The sequence below is a fragment of the Serinus canaria genome, chromosome 14 (assembly GCF_022539315.1).
Source record: "Serinus canaria isolate serCan28SL12 chromosome 14, serCan2020, whole genome shotgun sequence".
Classification (NCBI taxonomy): domain Eukaryota; kingdom Metazoa; phylum Chordata; class Aves; order Passeriformes; family Fringillidae; genus Serinus; species Serinus canaria.
In genome coordinates, this window is record NC_066328.1 from 2750611 (window position 1) to 2767227 (window position 16617).

General features: G+C 58.7%; 3 protein-coding genes across 5 annotated transcripts in view; 2 read left to right on the top strand and 1 right to left on the bottom strand.

The window, feature by feature from the left end:
• On the top strand, positions 1–3805 carry ARHGDIG (Rho GDP dissociation inhibitor gamma). The gene is made up of 6 exons (XM_030229926.2): positions 1–94; positions 1188–1373; positions 2319–2402; positions 2482–2558; positions 3119–3182; positions 3275–3805. The coding sequence occupies exons 1-6, from the start codon at positions 22–24 to the stop codon at positions 3472–3474; spliced, it is 684 nt and encodes a 227-aa protein (XP_030085786.1). The 5' UTR covers positions 1–21; the 3' UTR covers positions 3475–3805.
• Positions 3806–4061: 256 nt separating this feature from the next.
• PDIA2 (protein disulfide isomerase family A member 2) lies at positions 4062–7350 on the top strand. Its single transcript, XM_018916109.3, has 11 exons — positions 4062–4296; positions 4695–4901; positions 5197–5330; positions 5420–5557; positions 5631–5747; positions 5826–5951; positions 6030–6224; positions 6574–6694; positions 6801–6982; positions 7062–7145; positions 7270–7350. The coding sequence occupies exons 1-11, from the start codon at positions 4062–4064 to the stop codon at positions 7348–7350; spliced, it is 1620 nt and encodes a 539-aa protein (XP_018771654.1).
• Positions 7351–7918: 568 nt separating this feature from the next.
• The window catches only part of AXIN1 (axin 1), a 78689-nt gene continuing 69990 nt past the window's right edge, over positions 7919–16617 (bottom strand). For 2 of the 3 annotated variants that reach the window (XM_050979953.1, XM_030229795.2), the window contains 3 exons: positions 15820–16065; positions 10481–10651; positions 7919–9679 (listed from right to left, as the gene is read on the bottom strand). In XM_050979953.1, the coding sequence (XP_050835910.1) occupies positions 9553–9679; positions 10481–10651; positions 15820–16065 (544 nt within the window). In that variant the 3' untranslated portion in view covers positions 7919–9552. The remainder of the gene's footprint in view (positions 9680–10480; positions 10652–15819; positions 16066–16617) is intronic. The other variant, XM_050979954.1, reaches the window with a different exon arrangement.

Genomic DNA, 16617 nt, shown 5'->3' on the forward strand with positions numbered 1-16617 from the left:
CGGGCCCGGCACGGCCCGGCCATGCTCGGCCTGGACGTGTGCGAGGCCGGCGGGCAGCTGCTGGAGCTGCTCTGGCTGGCGCTGTGCTACCGAGGTGAGCGGCGGCGGCCGGGGGGCAGCGCCCGGGGGCGGCGGGGGGCATTGCCCCGGGGAGGGAGGGCGACCATCACTCCGAGTCCCCAGTAAGTGAGCATTCTCCGGGCTCCCAGTGCATCCATGAGTGAGCAGCACCCCAGGCCCGGGGGAACTGGAGTGTCCCCCGGGGGAGATCCCCGCTGTCCCCCTGCCACCTCTCAGCCTGTGGCACCTGACGCATGCCACCCTGCCCTGCCACCCGCGGGCAGCCAGCGATTCCCGAGGTGGGTGCATCCCTGTGCTGGGAGTGCCCTCATGCTGCCGTGACAGCCGAGGGGCAGGGCCTTGGTGGGGGGCCAGAGGGGCAGCAGGGCCACCGCTGTGTCCCGATCACTGACACCGCCCTGGGGGCCCACATCTTGGCAGCTTTGGCCCAAACTTTTGGCCCTGTGGCCCCGGGTCTGAACAGGCAGTGTCCTCTGCCCCATGCTGTAATCCCAGCAGGTCCCCAGGGACGGAGTTCCAGGGGCTTTGGGGTGCTCAGTGCTTGCAGTCACAAGAGTGGGGTGGTGATGCAGTGGCCAGGGAGAGTCAGGGACTGTGGGGACATCACCCATGCTTGTGCCCCCCAGCAGTCTGGAAGCACCAGAGCCACCGGAGCCACCATCCCAGTGATGCCTCTTTGCCCTGCGGCTGCTGGTGGTTTGGGTTTAGGGTGGGAGATGGGGCTGGAGGTGGCCCAGTGCTGTTGGAGGGGGCTGCAGGGCAGTGACAAGGACTTCTCTGGGTGACACGAAGGGGCCCTGGGGGCTGGAGGTGTCTGCAAGCGCCCCCCAGACCGAGCACACCCCTCAGGCACCAGCTCGCCTTGCTCCATGACCGTGCGGAAATGCAGCCGGCGGCGACACCGCCGGTCTCAGCTGTGCCACCAGGCCCCGGGGACACCGAGCCCGCAGCCTTCCCTCGGCTCCGAGCAGGGGACCAGCTTGGCCTCCCCACGGGGATTTCCCCTGTCACAGCCCAGCCACCCCCTGCCCACCGGTGCCTTCGTGTCAGGGGGAGGGGGTGTCCCCCGGGTTGTCCCCGGGGCTGCCACTGCTTGTCCCCCGCAGACATCATGGCTGACAAGGAGGGGGTGACGCTATCGCTGGAGGAGGAGGAGGAGGATGCCGACGTGGCCCTGGCGTACAAGACGCCGGAGAAGAAGAGCCTGCGGGAGATCCAGGAGCTGGACCCAGGGGATGAGAGCCTGCGGAAGTACAAGCAGGCACTGCTGGGTGCCATCCCTGCTGCCGTGGGTAAGGCTGGGGCTGCAGGCAGGTTTGGGCACCCGGCAGCCCGGCCGGGAGATGCAGCCTCAGCGGGCTCGGGGAGCTCGGCCGTGCTCGAGCAGGGAGAGTCCCCAGGGGCATCCCCGGCAGGGAGGGCACATCCCGGTTGGAATCGCCCGTGGGTGTCGCCTGTGCCCCCCACCTGCGCAGAGACCCCGGCATTCCCTGCCGACAGAGTGCCGGTGCCCGGGGACCCCAGTTGCCGTGGTTACGGGATCACCGCCGCAGTTTCCATAGGAACGGCCACAGGGAACCGGGAAATTCATGGGGATGACTGAGAGGAGCGAACGGCGGGGGCGCGGGGGGAGGAACACCGGGGTAGCACGGCTGCCGGTGACCAGACGGTGCCCCCACAGGCCCCCACCCCAGGCTGGTGCTGGTCTGCACTGGGGGTCCCTGGGGAGTTCCACGGGCCCAACACCCCGTGTCCATCCATGAATGCATCGAGGAGGGAGCAAACGGGGGGGGGAGGGCTTGCAGAGCACTGGGGTGCACGAGGGGTGCACCGTGGTGTGTGTGAAAGTTGGGGCAGTGCAGGTTGGGCTGGTGGGGTGAATGAGACCAGTGCCCACCTCAAAGGTGTGTTGGCTGCACATGCTGCATCCTCCTCCTCTGCTTCCCCTTGTTCTGCTCCTGAGCCAGGGAATGGTACCCCCTGGGAAATACCCATGGCTGGGTCCTCTAAACGTGATTTTACCCCAAAAGGCACTGCTGCCAGTGATGGAGTGACCTGAGATGCACCTGCTCTCCTGTGCCCTGCCTGGCACTCACTCTCTTTAACACCCCCACCAGGGACACTATGGCCCTTCCCTCCATCACAGGGCCATGGGCAGCCCCTTGGCTCTCTGGGATGGAGGTGATGGTAGGACTGGGCATGGTGGGTAAGATCTGGGCCCTGCTGCTTGTCCCTAGATGCCAGTGTGCCCAACGTGCAGGTGACAAAGCTGACACTGATGTGTGAGCAGGCGCCAGGGCCCATCACCATGGACCTGACAGGTGAGCCCTGGGGACACCTGGGGGAGGAGGAGGGGGAGGAGGAAGGGATCCCAGGCTGATGGACCATCTGCCTGCGCAGGAGACCTGGAGGAGCTGAGAGGCCGGGCCTTTGTGCTGAAGGAAGGGGTGGACTACAGAGTGAAGGTGTCGTTCAAGGTGAGGGGAGTGCGTGGTGCCCTGTGCCCACTGGCTGGGCATGGCCCTGCTGCCCTCACACCACGGGGTCCCTACCCTAAGGGGTCCTTGTTACCCTGCCCCACAGGGTCCCTCTTGCCACCCACGGGTCCCTGCCTGTCCCAGGGTCTCTGCCTTGGCACATCTGCCTCCACCCTTTACCCCGGGGGTCCATGCCCCTCTGGGGGTCTCTGCCCACCCGGAGTTCCCTCCTGGGTCAGTGCCACCCTGGGGGTTCTTGTCCCCAGCCTGACTGCCGCTCCATGGTTCCTGCCACCCCAGAAACCTCGCTTTTCCCAGAGATCCCAGCAGTGCTGCTTATCCAAGGGTTTCCTAGACGTCCCTGCCCCTCCTGAGTGGGATCCCTGCCATCTCTGAGTCCCTGCCCCTATTGGAGTTACCTGCCAGCCTGGAGTCCCTGCCGCCTTTGATTCTGCTGAGTTCTGACAAGGGGCTGGATCCTGAAAGCTGTGGATGTCAGGATGCCAGGGGTCCCCATGCCGTGGGGCAGTCCCCAAGTCCCCGCTGCCTTCTGCCCGCAGGTGAACAGGGAGATCGTCTGCGGGCTGCGGTGCCTGCACCTCACCTACCGCCGGGGCCGGCCCGGTGAGTGGGGCTGGGGGCTGGGGGCAGGGGCTGGGGGCCCCCACTCCAACCTGGCCCCACTCACCCATCCCTCCTGTCCCCTCCTCGCCCAGTGGATCGCGACGTTTTCATGGTGGGCAGCTATGCGCCGCGGGCCGAGGAGTACGAGGTGGTGACGCCGGCGGAGGAGGCGCCGCGGGGATGGCTGGCACGGGGCTCCTACCGCGTCCGCTCCCTGGTCACCGACGACGACAAGACGGAGCACCTCTCCTGGGAGTGGGGCCTCTGCATAAAGAAGGCTTGGGAGGACTGAGCCCGCCCCGCACCCCGGCTCCCCCCGGCAGCCCGGGGACGAGGTGCCGCCGTCCCGGGGAGCCCCCGGCGGCACCGCCGCGCTTGCCCCAGTCGCGTGAAGGGTTGAGGGGGGTCCCTTAGCGAGTGAGAGCCCGTGGTCGTGGTCTTCGCAACCAAAGTTATTTTTAATTGCTCTTTTTTTTTAAATATCGACGTCCGCCTGGTCCTCACTGCGTCCCCAACGCTGGGGCCGGGGCTGTGACCCTGCCGTGCTGGTGCCGTGCCCGGTACCCGCCCGCTCGCAGGCTGTGCTCTTCCATCGCCATTAAACCCTACAGACTGGTCTCTTACTGGTGTGTCTGTGTCCCCACCGCCCATGCCTGTTCCCCTGCCCTGTACCCCGCGGCCCTGTCCCCATCACGCCGGCGGGGCCAGGTCTCCCTGCGGCGACGAGCGTCTGGAAAACGCCACCTGGTCCCGCTGCCTTATCGGCGGGGCCGGGCAGCCAGTAGCGGAGGGCCACGAGCCCCAGGGGACGGGCACAACCCGCCCCCAGGTCCCTTATCTTCGTCCTCCTCCCTGGACAACGTCTTCAGCGCCGGCACCATGCGCGGCTGCGGGTCCCGCCTGGTTTGGCTGCTGGTGCTGTCGCTGGCCTGGCTGGGCCCGGCTTTGGGGGGCGAGGATAAGGATGAAGAGCTGATAGAAGAGGAGGAAAAGGAGAAAGAAGAGGATGAAGTGCTCTCAGATGAGATCAAGGAGGAGGACAATGTCCTGGTGCTTCACGAGCACAACTTTGCCCGTGCCCTGAGTGAGCACCAGCTGCTGCTGGTGGAGTTCTGTGAGTGCCCCCAGGGCAGGCAGGGGTGTGGGCAGGGCAGGTGGGGCAGGGAATATTGGCAGGGGGGACTGGCCGTGGCTGAGTGTGGGCAGAGCATGTACATGGGCACAGGTACAGCAGGGTACAGGGCACAGGAGGGACAGCAGGTGGGGTGGGCAGGGGCAAGGCTGTGGGACAGAGGGGCAAGAGCATAGGCCATGTGACACGGCACGGGATGGGGACAGACACGTGGAGCGTGGACACAGGCAGAGCATGGGTGAGGGTGTGTAGCACCAGTGAGGGACAGAAGACATGCTGTGGGTGTGGGACAGGGCACCAGCTGGGGCCCAGTGGGCTCACACAGCCATTGGGCTGTCCCCACACCTGTCCCCATTATCAATGCTGTCCCCTACCCACAGATGCGCCGTGGTGTGGGCACTGCCAGCGGCTGGCTCCTGCCTTTGCCCAGGCAGCCACTGAGCTGAGGAATGGGTCCAGCCCAGCCCGGCTGGGCAAGGTGGATGCCACGGCACAGACAGCCCTGGCCACTGAGTTTGGCATCACCTCCTACCCCACGCTCAAGCTCTTCCGTGATGGCAACCGCACCCACCCCCTGGAATACACCGGTAGGGCTGAGGCACCACAGTGTCCCTGGCACCTGTCGAGGGGGACACTGCCATGGGGCTGGGGCGGGTGGCAGGGGCTGATGATCGACAGTGGCACTGTCCTTGTGGGGGTCACAGGGTGGTGATGGAGAGAGGGGTGGCAATGTCCAGGTGGTGATAACAGACAGGTGACAGTGTGATGTATGAGGTGATGATGGTGGGCAGTGCCACGGTGCTGGTGGCGGGTGGCTGAGGTTGTTGGCACAGGGAGGGGTGGCAGCCTGGAGAGGGGTGTCAGGTGACATCTGTGTGCCAGGCCGCATGGACAGCCAGGGCATCGTGCGCTGGATGCAGCGCCGGGCTGGCCCCAGTGCCACACTGCTGCAGGACACCGACACCATCACAGCCTTCATCAACTCCCAGGACTTGGTGGCCATTGGCTTCTTCAAGGTGGGCTGGGGCAAGCTGGGGCTGGACCATGGCCATGGCTGTGGCTGTGGCCCTGGCTGTGGCTGTGGCACTCACGGGTGGCTGTGCAGGACCTGAAGGGTGAGGCAGCCCAGGCATTCTTTGAGGTGGCTGCTGAGATGGTGGACCTGACGTTCGGCGTGGCAGAGGCAGCTGAGCTCTTCCAGGCATATGGCCTGTCAGATGACACTGTCTGCCTGTTCAAGAAGGTGAGAGGGTGACAGGGGAGTGGTGGGGCCATCCTGTCTTCCCCTCAGCCCTCACAGGCCCCTGCCCTGGCAGTTTGACGAGAGACAGACAAACTTCCCTGTGGATCTGGCACGGGGGCTGGACACGGCCGAGCTCACGCGGCTGCTCCGCGTCCACAGCCTGCAGCTGGTGATGGAGTTCACCAATGAGGTACAGCCCGTCCCCAGCCCTGCCACTGTCCCCTGAGGGCCATGGCTGCCCTGCCCTCATCTTCTTCCTTCTCGCCAGACGTCCAACCAGATCTTCAGTGCCAAGATCCCCCATCACATGCTGCTCTTCCTCAACAAGTCCTCACCGGAGCAGCTGTCGCTGCGGGACAGCTTCAGGGCAGCTGCTGGTGACTTCCGTGGTGAGGTGAGGTGGCCCCATGGAAGGGACACGGAGGGTGGCTTTGGGACTCCCCAGCCTCAGTGTCCCTCGTTCCCTGCCCAGGTGCTCTTTGTGGTGGTGGATGTAACCGGCCACGGCGCCGACGTCCTGCCCTTCTTTGGCATGACCGCTGCTGATGCCCCCACCATGCGCCTGGTCAAGATGAAGAACAACCGCAAGTACCAGATGGAGCAGGACAACTTCTCGGATTCGGCCATTCGCACCTTCATCCAGGCGGTGCTGGATGGCAAGGTGAAGGTGAGGGCTGCAGCACAGTGCCAGCACCACTGGATTCTGCCCTGGGGGGAGAGATGGGCTGTTGGCTCAGAAGCCTAAGGATGATGGTTGTGTGGTGAACAGCAGGGACCTGTTTGCTGATACTCCTGCAGTCTGTTTGCTGATGCTCCCGAGGATTTGGGGATTTGTTATGGACAAGGGGGGCAGGAGACTGCTGCCGTGGAGACACACAGAGCTGAGATGGCAGCAGAGGGGAAGATGTGGTCTGAAAGGCAGCACAGGAGCACACCCCTGCCCCAGCCTGCACTGTGCCCCACTGGCCTCTGGCACTGCTCAGCCCAGGCTGTGGCTGTCCTGACTGTCCCCACAGCCTCATCTGCTGAGTGCAGAGCCCCCTGAGGACTGGGACACGCAGCCCGTTAAAGTCCTGGTGGGGAAGACCTTTGAGCAGGTGGCTTTTGATGAGACTAAGAACGTCTTTGTCAAGTTCTGTAAGTGCCACCCATGTCCCTCCCTGAGCTCTGCCGTGGGGCTCAGCCCCTCCACGAGAGCCCCAGCCCTGTCCCAGCTCCCCTGCTCAGTGTGCCCACCCTGCAGACGCACCGTGGTGCCCCCACTGCCAGGCCATGGCGGCCGCCTGGGAGGAGCTGGCCGAGCGCTACAAGGACCGCGAGGACATCGTCATCGCCAAGATGGACTCCACGGCCAACGAGCTGGAGAACATCACCATCCACGGATACCCCACCCTGCACTACTTCCCTGCAGGGCCAGGCAGGAAGGTAGGTGTGGGCACTTGTGGGGTCACCAACACCTGGAGGATGGTGGCACCCTCAGTGCCCTCTGCTCCCATGGCTCCAGATGGTTGAGTATAAAGGCACCCGAGATGTGGAGACCTTCTCCAAGTTCCTGGAAAATGGGGGGACACTGCCTGAGGAGCCTCCGGTGAGTGAGGTCAGGGGACAGCCCCCCTGCCCAGGGCTGGGGGATGGATCCTGCAGGATGGGGACAGGGACAGGGTCAGGCAGGGAGTGTGTGTCCATCCACGCCTCACTGCTGCCTTCTCCAGGTGACCAAGACCCCTGGGAACAGCACGGGAAAGGAGGACCCGAGTGCGCCGCACACGGAGGAATCCCGGGATGAGTTGTGAGCCTGGTCCTACTCAGGCATGTGCCATAAACCACCTGGAAACAATGTGGGCTCTGGTCTGTGTCTGTCGCCATGTGCAGGGAGCACCCACCTGTCTAGTGGGCACAGGAGGGCCTCTGTCTCCCTGGGGCAGCTGTGCCATAGCACTCATCCTGGCAACTCTGCCAGGGCACCAGGTGGCCAAGGAGCTCTCCATGCTGGCCCTCATGCTGCACTGGTGGGGTTCAGGTGATGGGGGACCAGCTGGGGTCTCTCCTTCATGACATACCAGACCTTCCAGGAGCTGCTGTCACAGCCAAGCCACCCAACATGGGGTTCTACTAGAACCTCAGCCTGGCTTGTAGCCTCTGGCACCTCCAGCACTGTCCCCTCTCTGCTGAGCCATTTCTTCAGGAGCAACATGCTGGTCCTGTTGGGTCAGGATGTGCTCAGCCACCCCTCCAGGGAGCTCAGAGCAGCCCCAGTCCCACCGTGTGCCCTTCACCAATTCTGCCCCATCCTCTGTCCATCCCAGAGGCTGCTGAGGGCTTGGGCCTGCTCCACAGGGAAGGAAAAAAAGCAGCAGGCAGTGGGATGTGGGGTTTTATTTCATTTTATCCAAGTACCTTTGAAAAGATCATTGTACAAGTCAGCACATGAGAATGCAGAGGAAATGCCGGGGCTGCACGCCACTGTACATATTTACAGGGACCCCCCCCAAAAAAAGGGGGGGACGGAAATCCCGGGCACGCCAACAACCTCACCAGACACACCACCATCAGAACTTCAAAAAATGGAGCAAAACCCCTCGTGACACTGTTCCCGGGCTGAAAGCATTTGCAGATTTTGCTGGACTTCACGCAGTGCTTTGGGCAAGTCCAGCCCGTGTTTAAAGGCACTCAGTGAGGTGTACAATAGGCGCGCCCATCCTGGCGCCGTGCCCTGGGCTCCCGGCAGCTCCACACTGCTGGGGCTGGGCATGGCTCTGAGCAGGGCCAGCACCACTCTGGGCCCCCAGGCTGTGGGGCCACCCCCGGGTGGGTGGGCAAGGGCTCCCTAAAGGAGCTGGCACAGAGCCGTGGCTGTGCTGGAGCAGCAGGGCCTGGGCTGGGTAAGGACAGGATGGGGGGAGCACCAGCACAGCCCCAGCTTCCTTGCAGCTGAGTAAGCCCAGGAGGCTTCCCAGGGCTGCCTGCTGGTCCTGCAGGAGCCACAAACTGGCATCAATGACCCCCCTGGTGCAGTGCCCTCCTGCTGCCTCCCCTGAGACACAGAAGCTGACAAAAAGATGCAGCTCATAAAAAGATGTATTTTGTCTTCAGCTTTAATGTCTGCTTCCCCACTATGGCTCTCCTAAAGAGAGCCCTGCCTAAAGCCAGAGCTTGGCCCAGGGTTCTGGGCATGTCTGCACCAGGCACACAGGGGCCAGAACAGCAGCACCCTCCTGGGAAGCAATCCCTTCTCTATGGGGACACAGAGGACACGCAGGAGTGTGCAAGCTGTGGGATGCCAGCAACCAGCCTGCCACCCTGGCTCTGAGCTGCTCCCGGCCCTGTGGGAAGCCCCAGTCCCAACAGGCACTGTCCCTTCTCTCCCCTGGGGATTTACTCGGTTGCAAGGAAGCTCAGGAGGAGAAAAAAAGACCCATCCTACCACGTCCAGCAGCTGAGCCTGCCGAGTAGGCCACAGATGACTCCTTCCAAATGGCTCAATGATCTTCACAGCCCCTTTGGAGAGGGGTCACCCCTTCCACACAGCTCTACCCTGTGGTGCTCCAGAGCCATCCATGCTGGGAGAACGGGGCAGGGTGCCAGGAAAGCATGGAGCAGCTGAGTCTGATGGATGGCTGTACACTTTGGGTGAGTTCTGCAGTACCTGTATGTTTTACATTTACATAAGAGCACTGTGACATTGGAAATATTTTCCTTTTATTACAATATATCAAAAATATGCAGCTTTAGTAAACAAGGTCATATTACACTTTCTAATGCACTGTACAATGCTACATTACACTTATATTCGGTATGGAGAGGGAGCCCAGGCTCCCACTGGCAGGTTTGTGGGGTGAAAGGGCATCCACTGGCACGCTGGAGCTTGCCAAGATCCGTGCTGGAAGGCGGAGCTGCCGCCCTCTGCCCTGGGCTTGCCTGGTGGCAGCGTCCGCCCCAGGCCTTCTCCTCCGGTCCCAGAGTCCTTCACAGTCCTGTCCTCACTGCCCTGGAGCCTAATCAATCTTCTCCACCTTCCCAATGATCTTCTCTTCAAAGATGGGCAGGATGGTGTCATCCTCCCGCACCTCCTCGAAGACCACACCACAGTCGAACTCGTCGCTCACTTTCTTAAAGTAATACCTGAAAAAAGCAGAAATGTGGAAGGGGGAAGAGGGAATAAAATGCAGGTGAATGGTCAAAGGGCATTGTGATCCCCAAACCTGGGTACAGCCCTTCCATGGCTCTGAGCTCCTGTGCTCCCCCTGCGGAGCACAGGAAGCTACTCCCCTAGACATGGAGGGAACTAAAGCCACACTCCTGCCCCAGCCCTCAACAGTGACCACAAAAAGTGTTAGCATGGTCAGGAGCCCCAGCCCTGAATCCAAGCCCCAGCCCTTAATCCAAGCCCATTCACAGGTCTCCCAAAAGCAGTGGCTGAGGCACGTGTGTTGGTGGAGCACTTCTAGGCAGGATTTCCCATGGCAGCTTCTACTTGGAAGAGGGAACTTGGAGAGCTCCACACCCCATGTCTGACTGCTTTAGGACTCTGGCAGGACCCAACCTCCCTGCCCTCACCAAAGGGAACTTTGAGAGGAGCTAAAACAGCTCTGAATTTAGAAGGTCCCCACAGCATCACTGAGCACTGACTGCACCTGACCAGGAACTGGTGGGGCAGCTCAGCAGCTCCTGCTGGAGGTGCAAACCACGATGCAGGACATTTCTGCTACAAAACCCAACCTCCCTCTCCCCTGCTCACCTGCCTCTTCCCCAGTCCAGGTGCCCTGGCCATGCTGCCCATCCCCAGCACAGCATGCCCCAAGGAAGCCCTCCTGACCCACCTCCACCCACCCTCCCCTTTGCGGGGACAACACCACCGTGTCCTGGCAGCGGCATCTGCCAGGGGTCACCAACAGCTGCTGGCAGGCGGGGAGCAGCCCTTACCTGTAGTTCCCTTTCTTGGTCAGCAGCTCCTTGAACTGTCCCAGTGTCACCACGCGGCCCTTGACGAGGGTGCGGTAGGGGATGGGCTCCCCACAGAAGTAATAGGCCACCACGATGTTCTCGCAGGGCTGCGCCGCGCCGCTGCCCGGCCGCTTCTGGGGCTTCAACCTGCTGAGCACACACACAGGGGACCTGCTCAGTGCCAGCCAGGGGGCTCACTACCATCCTGCTGGGTACCTGGCAGGGCTCGGGGATGCTGGGTGAAGGAGCAGGTCAGGGCCCCCCTGGGCTGGTGGGAGTGCAGTGCAGTCCCTGAGCATTTGCTGCTCCCACCAGCAGCTCTCTGGGCACACAGACACACAAGATTGCTGAAGGAGCACTTGGAAAGGCTGAACGAGGCCAGGACAAAGCTACAAAAAGGGTGCAAGTTCTAACTCAGCCCCCTTGTGCTGTCTCCAGCTTTAAGGGGGTACGGCCCTCCTCACAGCATGGCTTGGGGAGTCACTGGCAGAGCAGCCCAGGCCAAGGCAGCAGAGCCAGGTCACCATCATCTCCATCACCATCTCACCATGCTCCTGTTGCCCACCTGCACACAGAGCTGGAGCACCAGCACACAGGGCATGACCATGCAGACAGTGCATAGACTGCTTGGGATTATTGTCACCGTGGCCAGAACAGCCCAGCAGGACTTTGCAGCGGCCCACATCTGCAGGCAGGATGTTCCTGCACCCCACAGCTCCCCTGGGCACCTCTCCCAGAGTACCTGGAGGTCTGAGGGGATGGAGCTCCCAGCATGGCATGTCCTAGAGACTCTGCTGCCTGCCCTGTCCATGCAGGGTGCCAAGGCAGCTGCCATCCCCAAAACCTCCTGTGTTTTCCCAGCTCCCAAAATGCTGGTCTGGTCTTTGCTTCCAGCCCACACACCAGCTTCAGCTATGTGGTGCCATCACTAGACTGAAACTGTCAGCCCAGCCCTCACCCCATTTTCAGAGACAGACAAAAGCAACAATAATTCAGCTCAGGGTACTTTGCCCTTCTCAGGGCCTTTCATCTGGGGTGCTGAAAATGCTGCACAAACATTGGAGCAGCCTACACAAATTGGTACCTTGGCATGCGTGGTCTGAGCCAGAGGCAGCCTTCCCTTTCAAAGTCACATAAAACATATTTGGCAGCTTTAAAAAAAATATTTTAAAAGCACACTGGATAAAAAAAGATGATTTTGTATTTACATGACTGGAAAGTTGCTGTAAAAACCACAGAATCTGCCAAGCACATGAGGTAATCGCAGTTTTGGAAATGACTCTGACCTTAACCTTTAAACAGTGGCTGGCGGGCAGAGCACCTTTTCATGGTGTGCCCACATAAACACTGGCACTGCAAACCAACATCAGACACAGCCTTTCCACCTCTTCCTACAGGCATGAGAGGTCTAAAGTTCAGCTGAACAATCTTCCGTGTGCCTGCTCTGCCTGTGAAACATTTGGAGAAGATGCAGCACTCTGAGAGGGAAGGGTCTGCTCCTGGTGCCAGCAGAGCCCTCGGAGCCTCTCCCATCCCTGTATCAAAATACAGGATGCCCTTTAGCTAGAAAAACATTAAGGAACTGAGTCATCCCTGGAAAAAAAAATATAAGGCATTTAAAGGGAAAATGGGTCATAAATTCAGGCAAATTCTGTGAATCCTGTGAGCCAGAAGTTAATTGAAGGGGTTTGGAAAACCTCAAAGTCCCTAAGCTTCTCTTAATCCTGGTAGAGACAAGTCATGACTAAGAGAGGGCTGCTGTGTGCCTGGGGACCTGAGGACACGGTGACGAGCCTGAGCAGGAGCAGAGCTGCTTCCTCAGGGCTGCTGTTCTCCTTTGCCTGGGGAGATGGAGAGGACAGGACATCCCTGAGCTCTGCTGTGGCAGAAGCAAGAGGGGGACTGTGGGAGTGGCTGGAAGTGTCCTTCCTCCTGCTGTGCACTTCACACCTGAAAGGCCATTCCTGAACGTACTCAGCCTGACTCCAGTGAGATGTGCCCTGAAAATGATGCCTGAAGTGATGCCCAAAAATGATCTTGACAGGCAAAGAGGGAAGTCTGACCAGTCTTTAGTTCCCTAGGCCTTCCTTTTTCCCCTTTTTGAAAATAGGGGCTATGCTTTCCCTTTTCCAGTCAGTGGGAACTTGTCCAGACTGCCATGACTTTTTAAACATGATGGACAGTGGCTCAGACACTTCATCCACCAGTGCTCTCAGGCCCTGCGGATGGATTTCATCAGGTCCCATGGACCTGTGCACCTTCAGGTTCTTTAGATGGTCTCAAACCGCATCTTCTCCTACTGTGGGTGGCTCTTTTTCTCCCAGTCCCTGCCTTTGTCTGTGACTTGGGTGCTGTGGCTGGAGCACTCACTGCTGAAGACCAAAGTAGAAAAGCCACTGAGCACCTCAGCCTTGTGCTTGTCCCAGGTAACCAGCTCTCCCATTTCCTCCCAGACAGGACCCACATTTTCCCCAGTCTTCCTATTATCACCAGTGTACCAAGAGAAGATTTTTCTGTTGCTTTAATTCCATCAGTGGAACTCACACACTCCCCAAACTGCAGCCATGGAGCTCGAGCAGGCTGAAGCAGAGCTGATGAATATGGAATCACTGACACAGTGATTACATTGTACATCCACTGACAAGGTAATTTTCCAAGAGCTCCCCAAAGGAGAATGAAACAACACAACTGTCTCTGCTTTCGTCATTGCCAAGAGATCTCCTGAGACTTTGGCTTGCACATAAAGGCCACCAGACTGACTCTGAGCCCTGCCTCATTAAATCTGCCACCTGCACCCATCTCCTGGGTGGCAGTGTGACCCAGAAATACTGCCAGGCACCACGCCCTGCCCCTTCTGAGATCACCTCCCACTGCTGTGTTTGTCACAAGGACAAATACCATCCAGCAGGGAAACAGCAGCACTCATCCTCCTCACTGCATCAGCATCCCAGTCCTGACCACAGCTGTGCATCCCACCAGTGCTGGGACAGGGAACCCACGGCTGGTTTGCAGCACCAATCCAACCTTGCTGTGATGCAAAGGTGTTCAGCTGGCTCCAACTCAATCCTGGGGCTGGAGAGCTCTGGAAAGCCCAAAATGCACCCAGCAGATATTACCAACCACCAATTCTGCTCCTCTTCCAATCCTGGGCCAACACAATTAATTCCAAAGTGATTTCATGCTAAATGTTCTCCCTGCTTGCAAAAAATCCTTTCTCTGAGGAGCTGCTATCAATTACTACAATTCAGCTGTGAAATGTGAGAGTGAGCTACAGGAAACAGCTCAAAACCTGTCTGTCCATGGAAAAACCTGATGGTCACTGGGACACCAATGCTGGGCACTGATGTGCTGCTGGATCTGCAGGTCATTAGCAGAATTGCCTGCCAGCAGCAGCCAGGTTGCTATCTCAGAGATCAGGGGATCAGGGTCATTCTAAATGCTGTGAAATAGGGAGAGAAATGCTTTTTCCTGAAGAATATTTAAAATTCCCAGCACAGTCACTGCAGGTGCCTCACTGATTTTCAGTGGGGCAGTGCTGGGGTGGGAGCAGGGCTGCTGGCAGTGGGCAGTTTGTGGGGAAGGCCACTGCTGGGAGGGCTGTGCCAGAGGGGAGTGGCTGCGGAGCTGGATATCCCTGCTGGCAAGGCCAGTCTGGCTGTAGAGAGCTGGCACAGTGTGCTCTCCACCCACAGCCAGCTCAGCTGGAGCCTCAAGGACACCTCTGGGCTCACCTCCACCTCTCTGTGCTTCCCCAAGGCTACTGACAAACCTGGGACACTGGGTCTAATTTCCCAGAGCCCTTCAAAGCTCCTGACTGAAATAAATGGTGTTTTCATGGGAGCTCCTCTCTCAGTTTCAACTTTGTTCTCACTGAGCTGTGGGATTTATTTCAAGGTGGGCTCCTGGGCTAACCAGAGCAGGAGCTTTCTAAATACTGCCAGCTCAGGTGTGCTTCAGCTGCAGCAGCCAATCCTACCAAAATCCAGCAGAGAGATTTCAACATCCAGAAATCTTTGGCTCCCTGGGGACCACTGCATCCATTTTTGCCTGCTACTGGACACAGACACATCTACTTTTCATAAGGAATTCCCCACTGGTGAATGTCACCCTGGTTTTCCAGGCATGGGGCAGGGCTGGGGGATCACTGCATCACTGGGAGAAGAGCCAGACCTCATGGAGAGGCAGTGGAATCAGAGCAGCCCAGCACTGGGACTGCTCAGCCCATCCTGCTGCTGGCACGCCTGGCATTTACCACACACCATGGCCTTCCTCTGTAAGCCACTCCCATAATACAGGCCAAATTAGTGTCAAAATATTAATTGCATAGTCCAGGCTGCTCTTTTCAAAGTGTGTACAGACATTTCTGGGGAAGGTGCATGACTTTAGTACAACTATAAATTACTCTACTTATAAACCCTGTCCAATTACACACGCCAAAGGTAGATCACATAAACTTGGCTTAACCTGGCTTGGGAAAGCCCTCTAATTACCTGGCCTTCAATCAATGCTCTGACATGAATACACAGAAATCTGCTACGTGGTCACTGCAAGCAAAAATAACTGGAGCCTGTCAATTAAGAGCTTGTTTTTAAATTACATCTGTGTTTCTATGAGTCAAGCTGCAAAGTGTCAAGTTTTCAGAGGACAGCTGGAGAGCTGTGAAAGGTTTTTAATGGACAAAGTGCTTTTAGCTGCTAACAGTAATTATCTAGCACTTCCAAAACGCTTTTCACCAGAGAGCTCCATGTGCTTTGCAAATGATGTCTCCTGAAAGATAACACAGAGCAGGAAAATGAGCTCTGCAACAGCCATTAAGCTGAGTCACAGGAAGATGCAGTGACTTGGATATGGTCACACAGAACCAGAGCTGCTGCAGGAGGGCTACAGCACAGAGCTCTCATCCAGAGGCCACCAGCTTGTGTGAGGTGGAGATAAAGAGCAAAATCAGATTTGTCTTCTGCACTTAATTCTGCTGCATCCTGATGAATTCTGCTCCTGCACCAAGCACTGAAGTCACTGTGTGACTGTGAATGAGTGGAGAACCAGCGAGCACCACAGGAGAGAGCTGTCCCAGCCATGCCCCTTTTAGATGTGCTCCCTCTGCCCAGCCCCTTCCCATCCTGCCTGGAGCATTTCCAGCCGCTCCATCCACAGATCACAAGCCATGGCCTCAAGTTGGGTTTTGCCACTTGCACCACTGTGTCAGCAGGACTGAGGGAGACTTCTCTGACCTCTCTGCATGCTGGAGACCAGAGCAGAGGACATGGCCATCCCTCAGAGCAGTCTCTCCCACACAGAATCAGACCATATCATCCTACCTTTGCTTAAGGGGGAGCTTTCCAGCCCTTTTTTCCTCCTCTTCCAATCTCCTGCGAGCTTCCTCCAGCTGGGTGAGAGGGTTGGGGGCTGGGTTGGGTGGCATGGTAGGATCTTGAATGAAGGGGTGGGAAGGCTGGACGACATTGCGGAGCTGGGCGCTGACCCATGGGTGCACCGTCACCGGCCGCTCGATGGAGAGGGGCCGGACCATGTCGTGGGACAGCTGCTTCTTAGCACCTGAAGAGCTGCACACAAACACCAAGGTTTCACTAGGAGCACTGAGATGCTCTGCACAGGCACACAGGCATTCCCAGATGGACCTGCTGCTGGACACAGGCACCACTGGGAAGCTCCTCACAGCATGGCTTTCAAGGGGACAACACCAAAATCTAAAGAAGATTTTGAGCAAGCCCTGAGACATCAGGGGGAGCAGACCAAACCTGAAACAAACTCCACAGATAAATGTGAGGGCCCCCATCAATCCCATAAAATGTATCAATCATACATAAAAATGAACTCAGGAAAAGGCAGCTCCACCTTTTGTGGCATTCTCCCACAGGATGCCCTCCCCTGCCTACCATGGACCATGTTATTCACCTTGGAACCACAGCATCAATTCCCAAGATTCCCCTGAGGCTGCAACCTCCTGCCATGGCCACGAGTTACCCTTCAGAAACAACAGCCCTCATAGCCCTCAGTCTCCTAAGGGTCTAAACCCTTGTGTGGTGGTTTCTTGCCTTCCCGAGAAGTCTGGGAGGAAGGCAGCCTGCTGACACATCTCCCCTGTGCAGGGGATG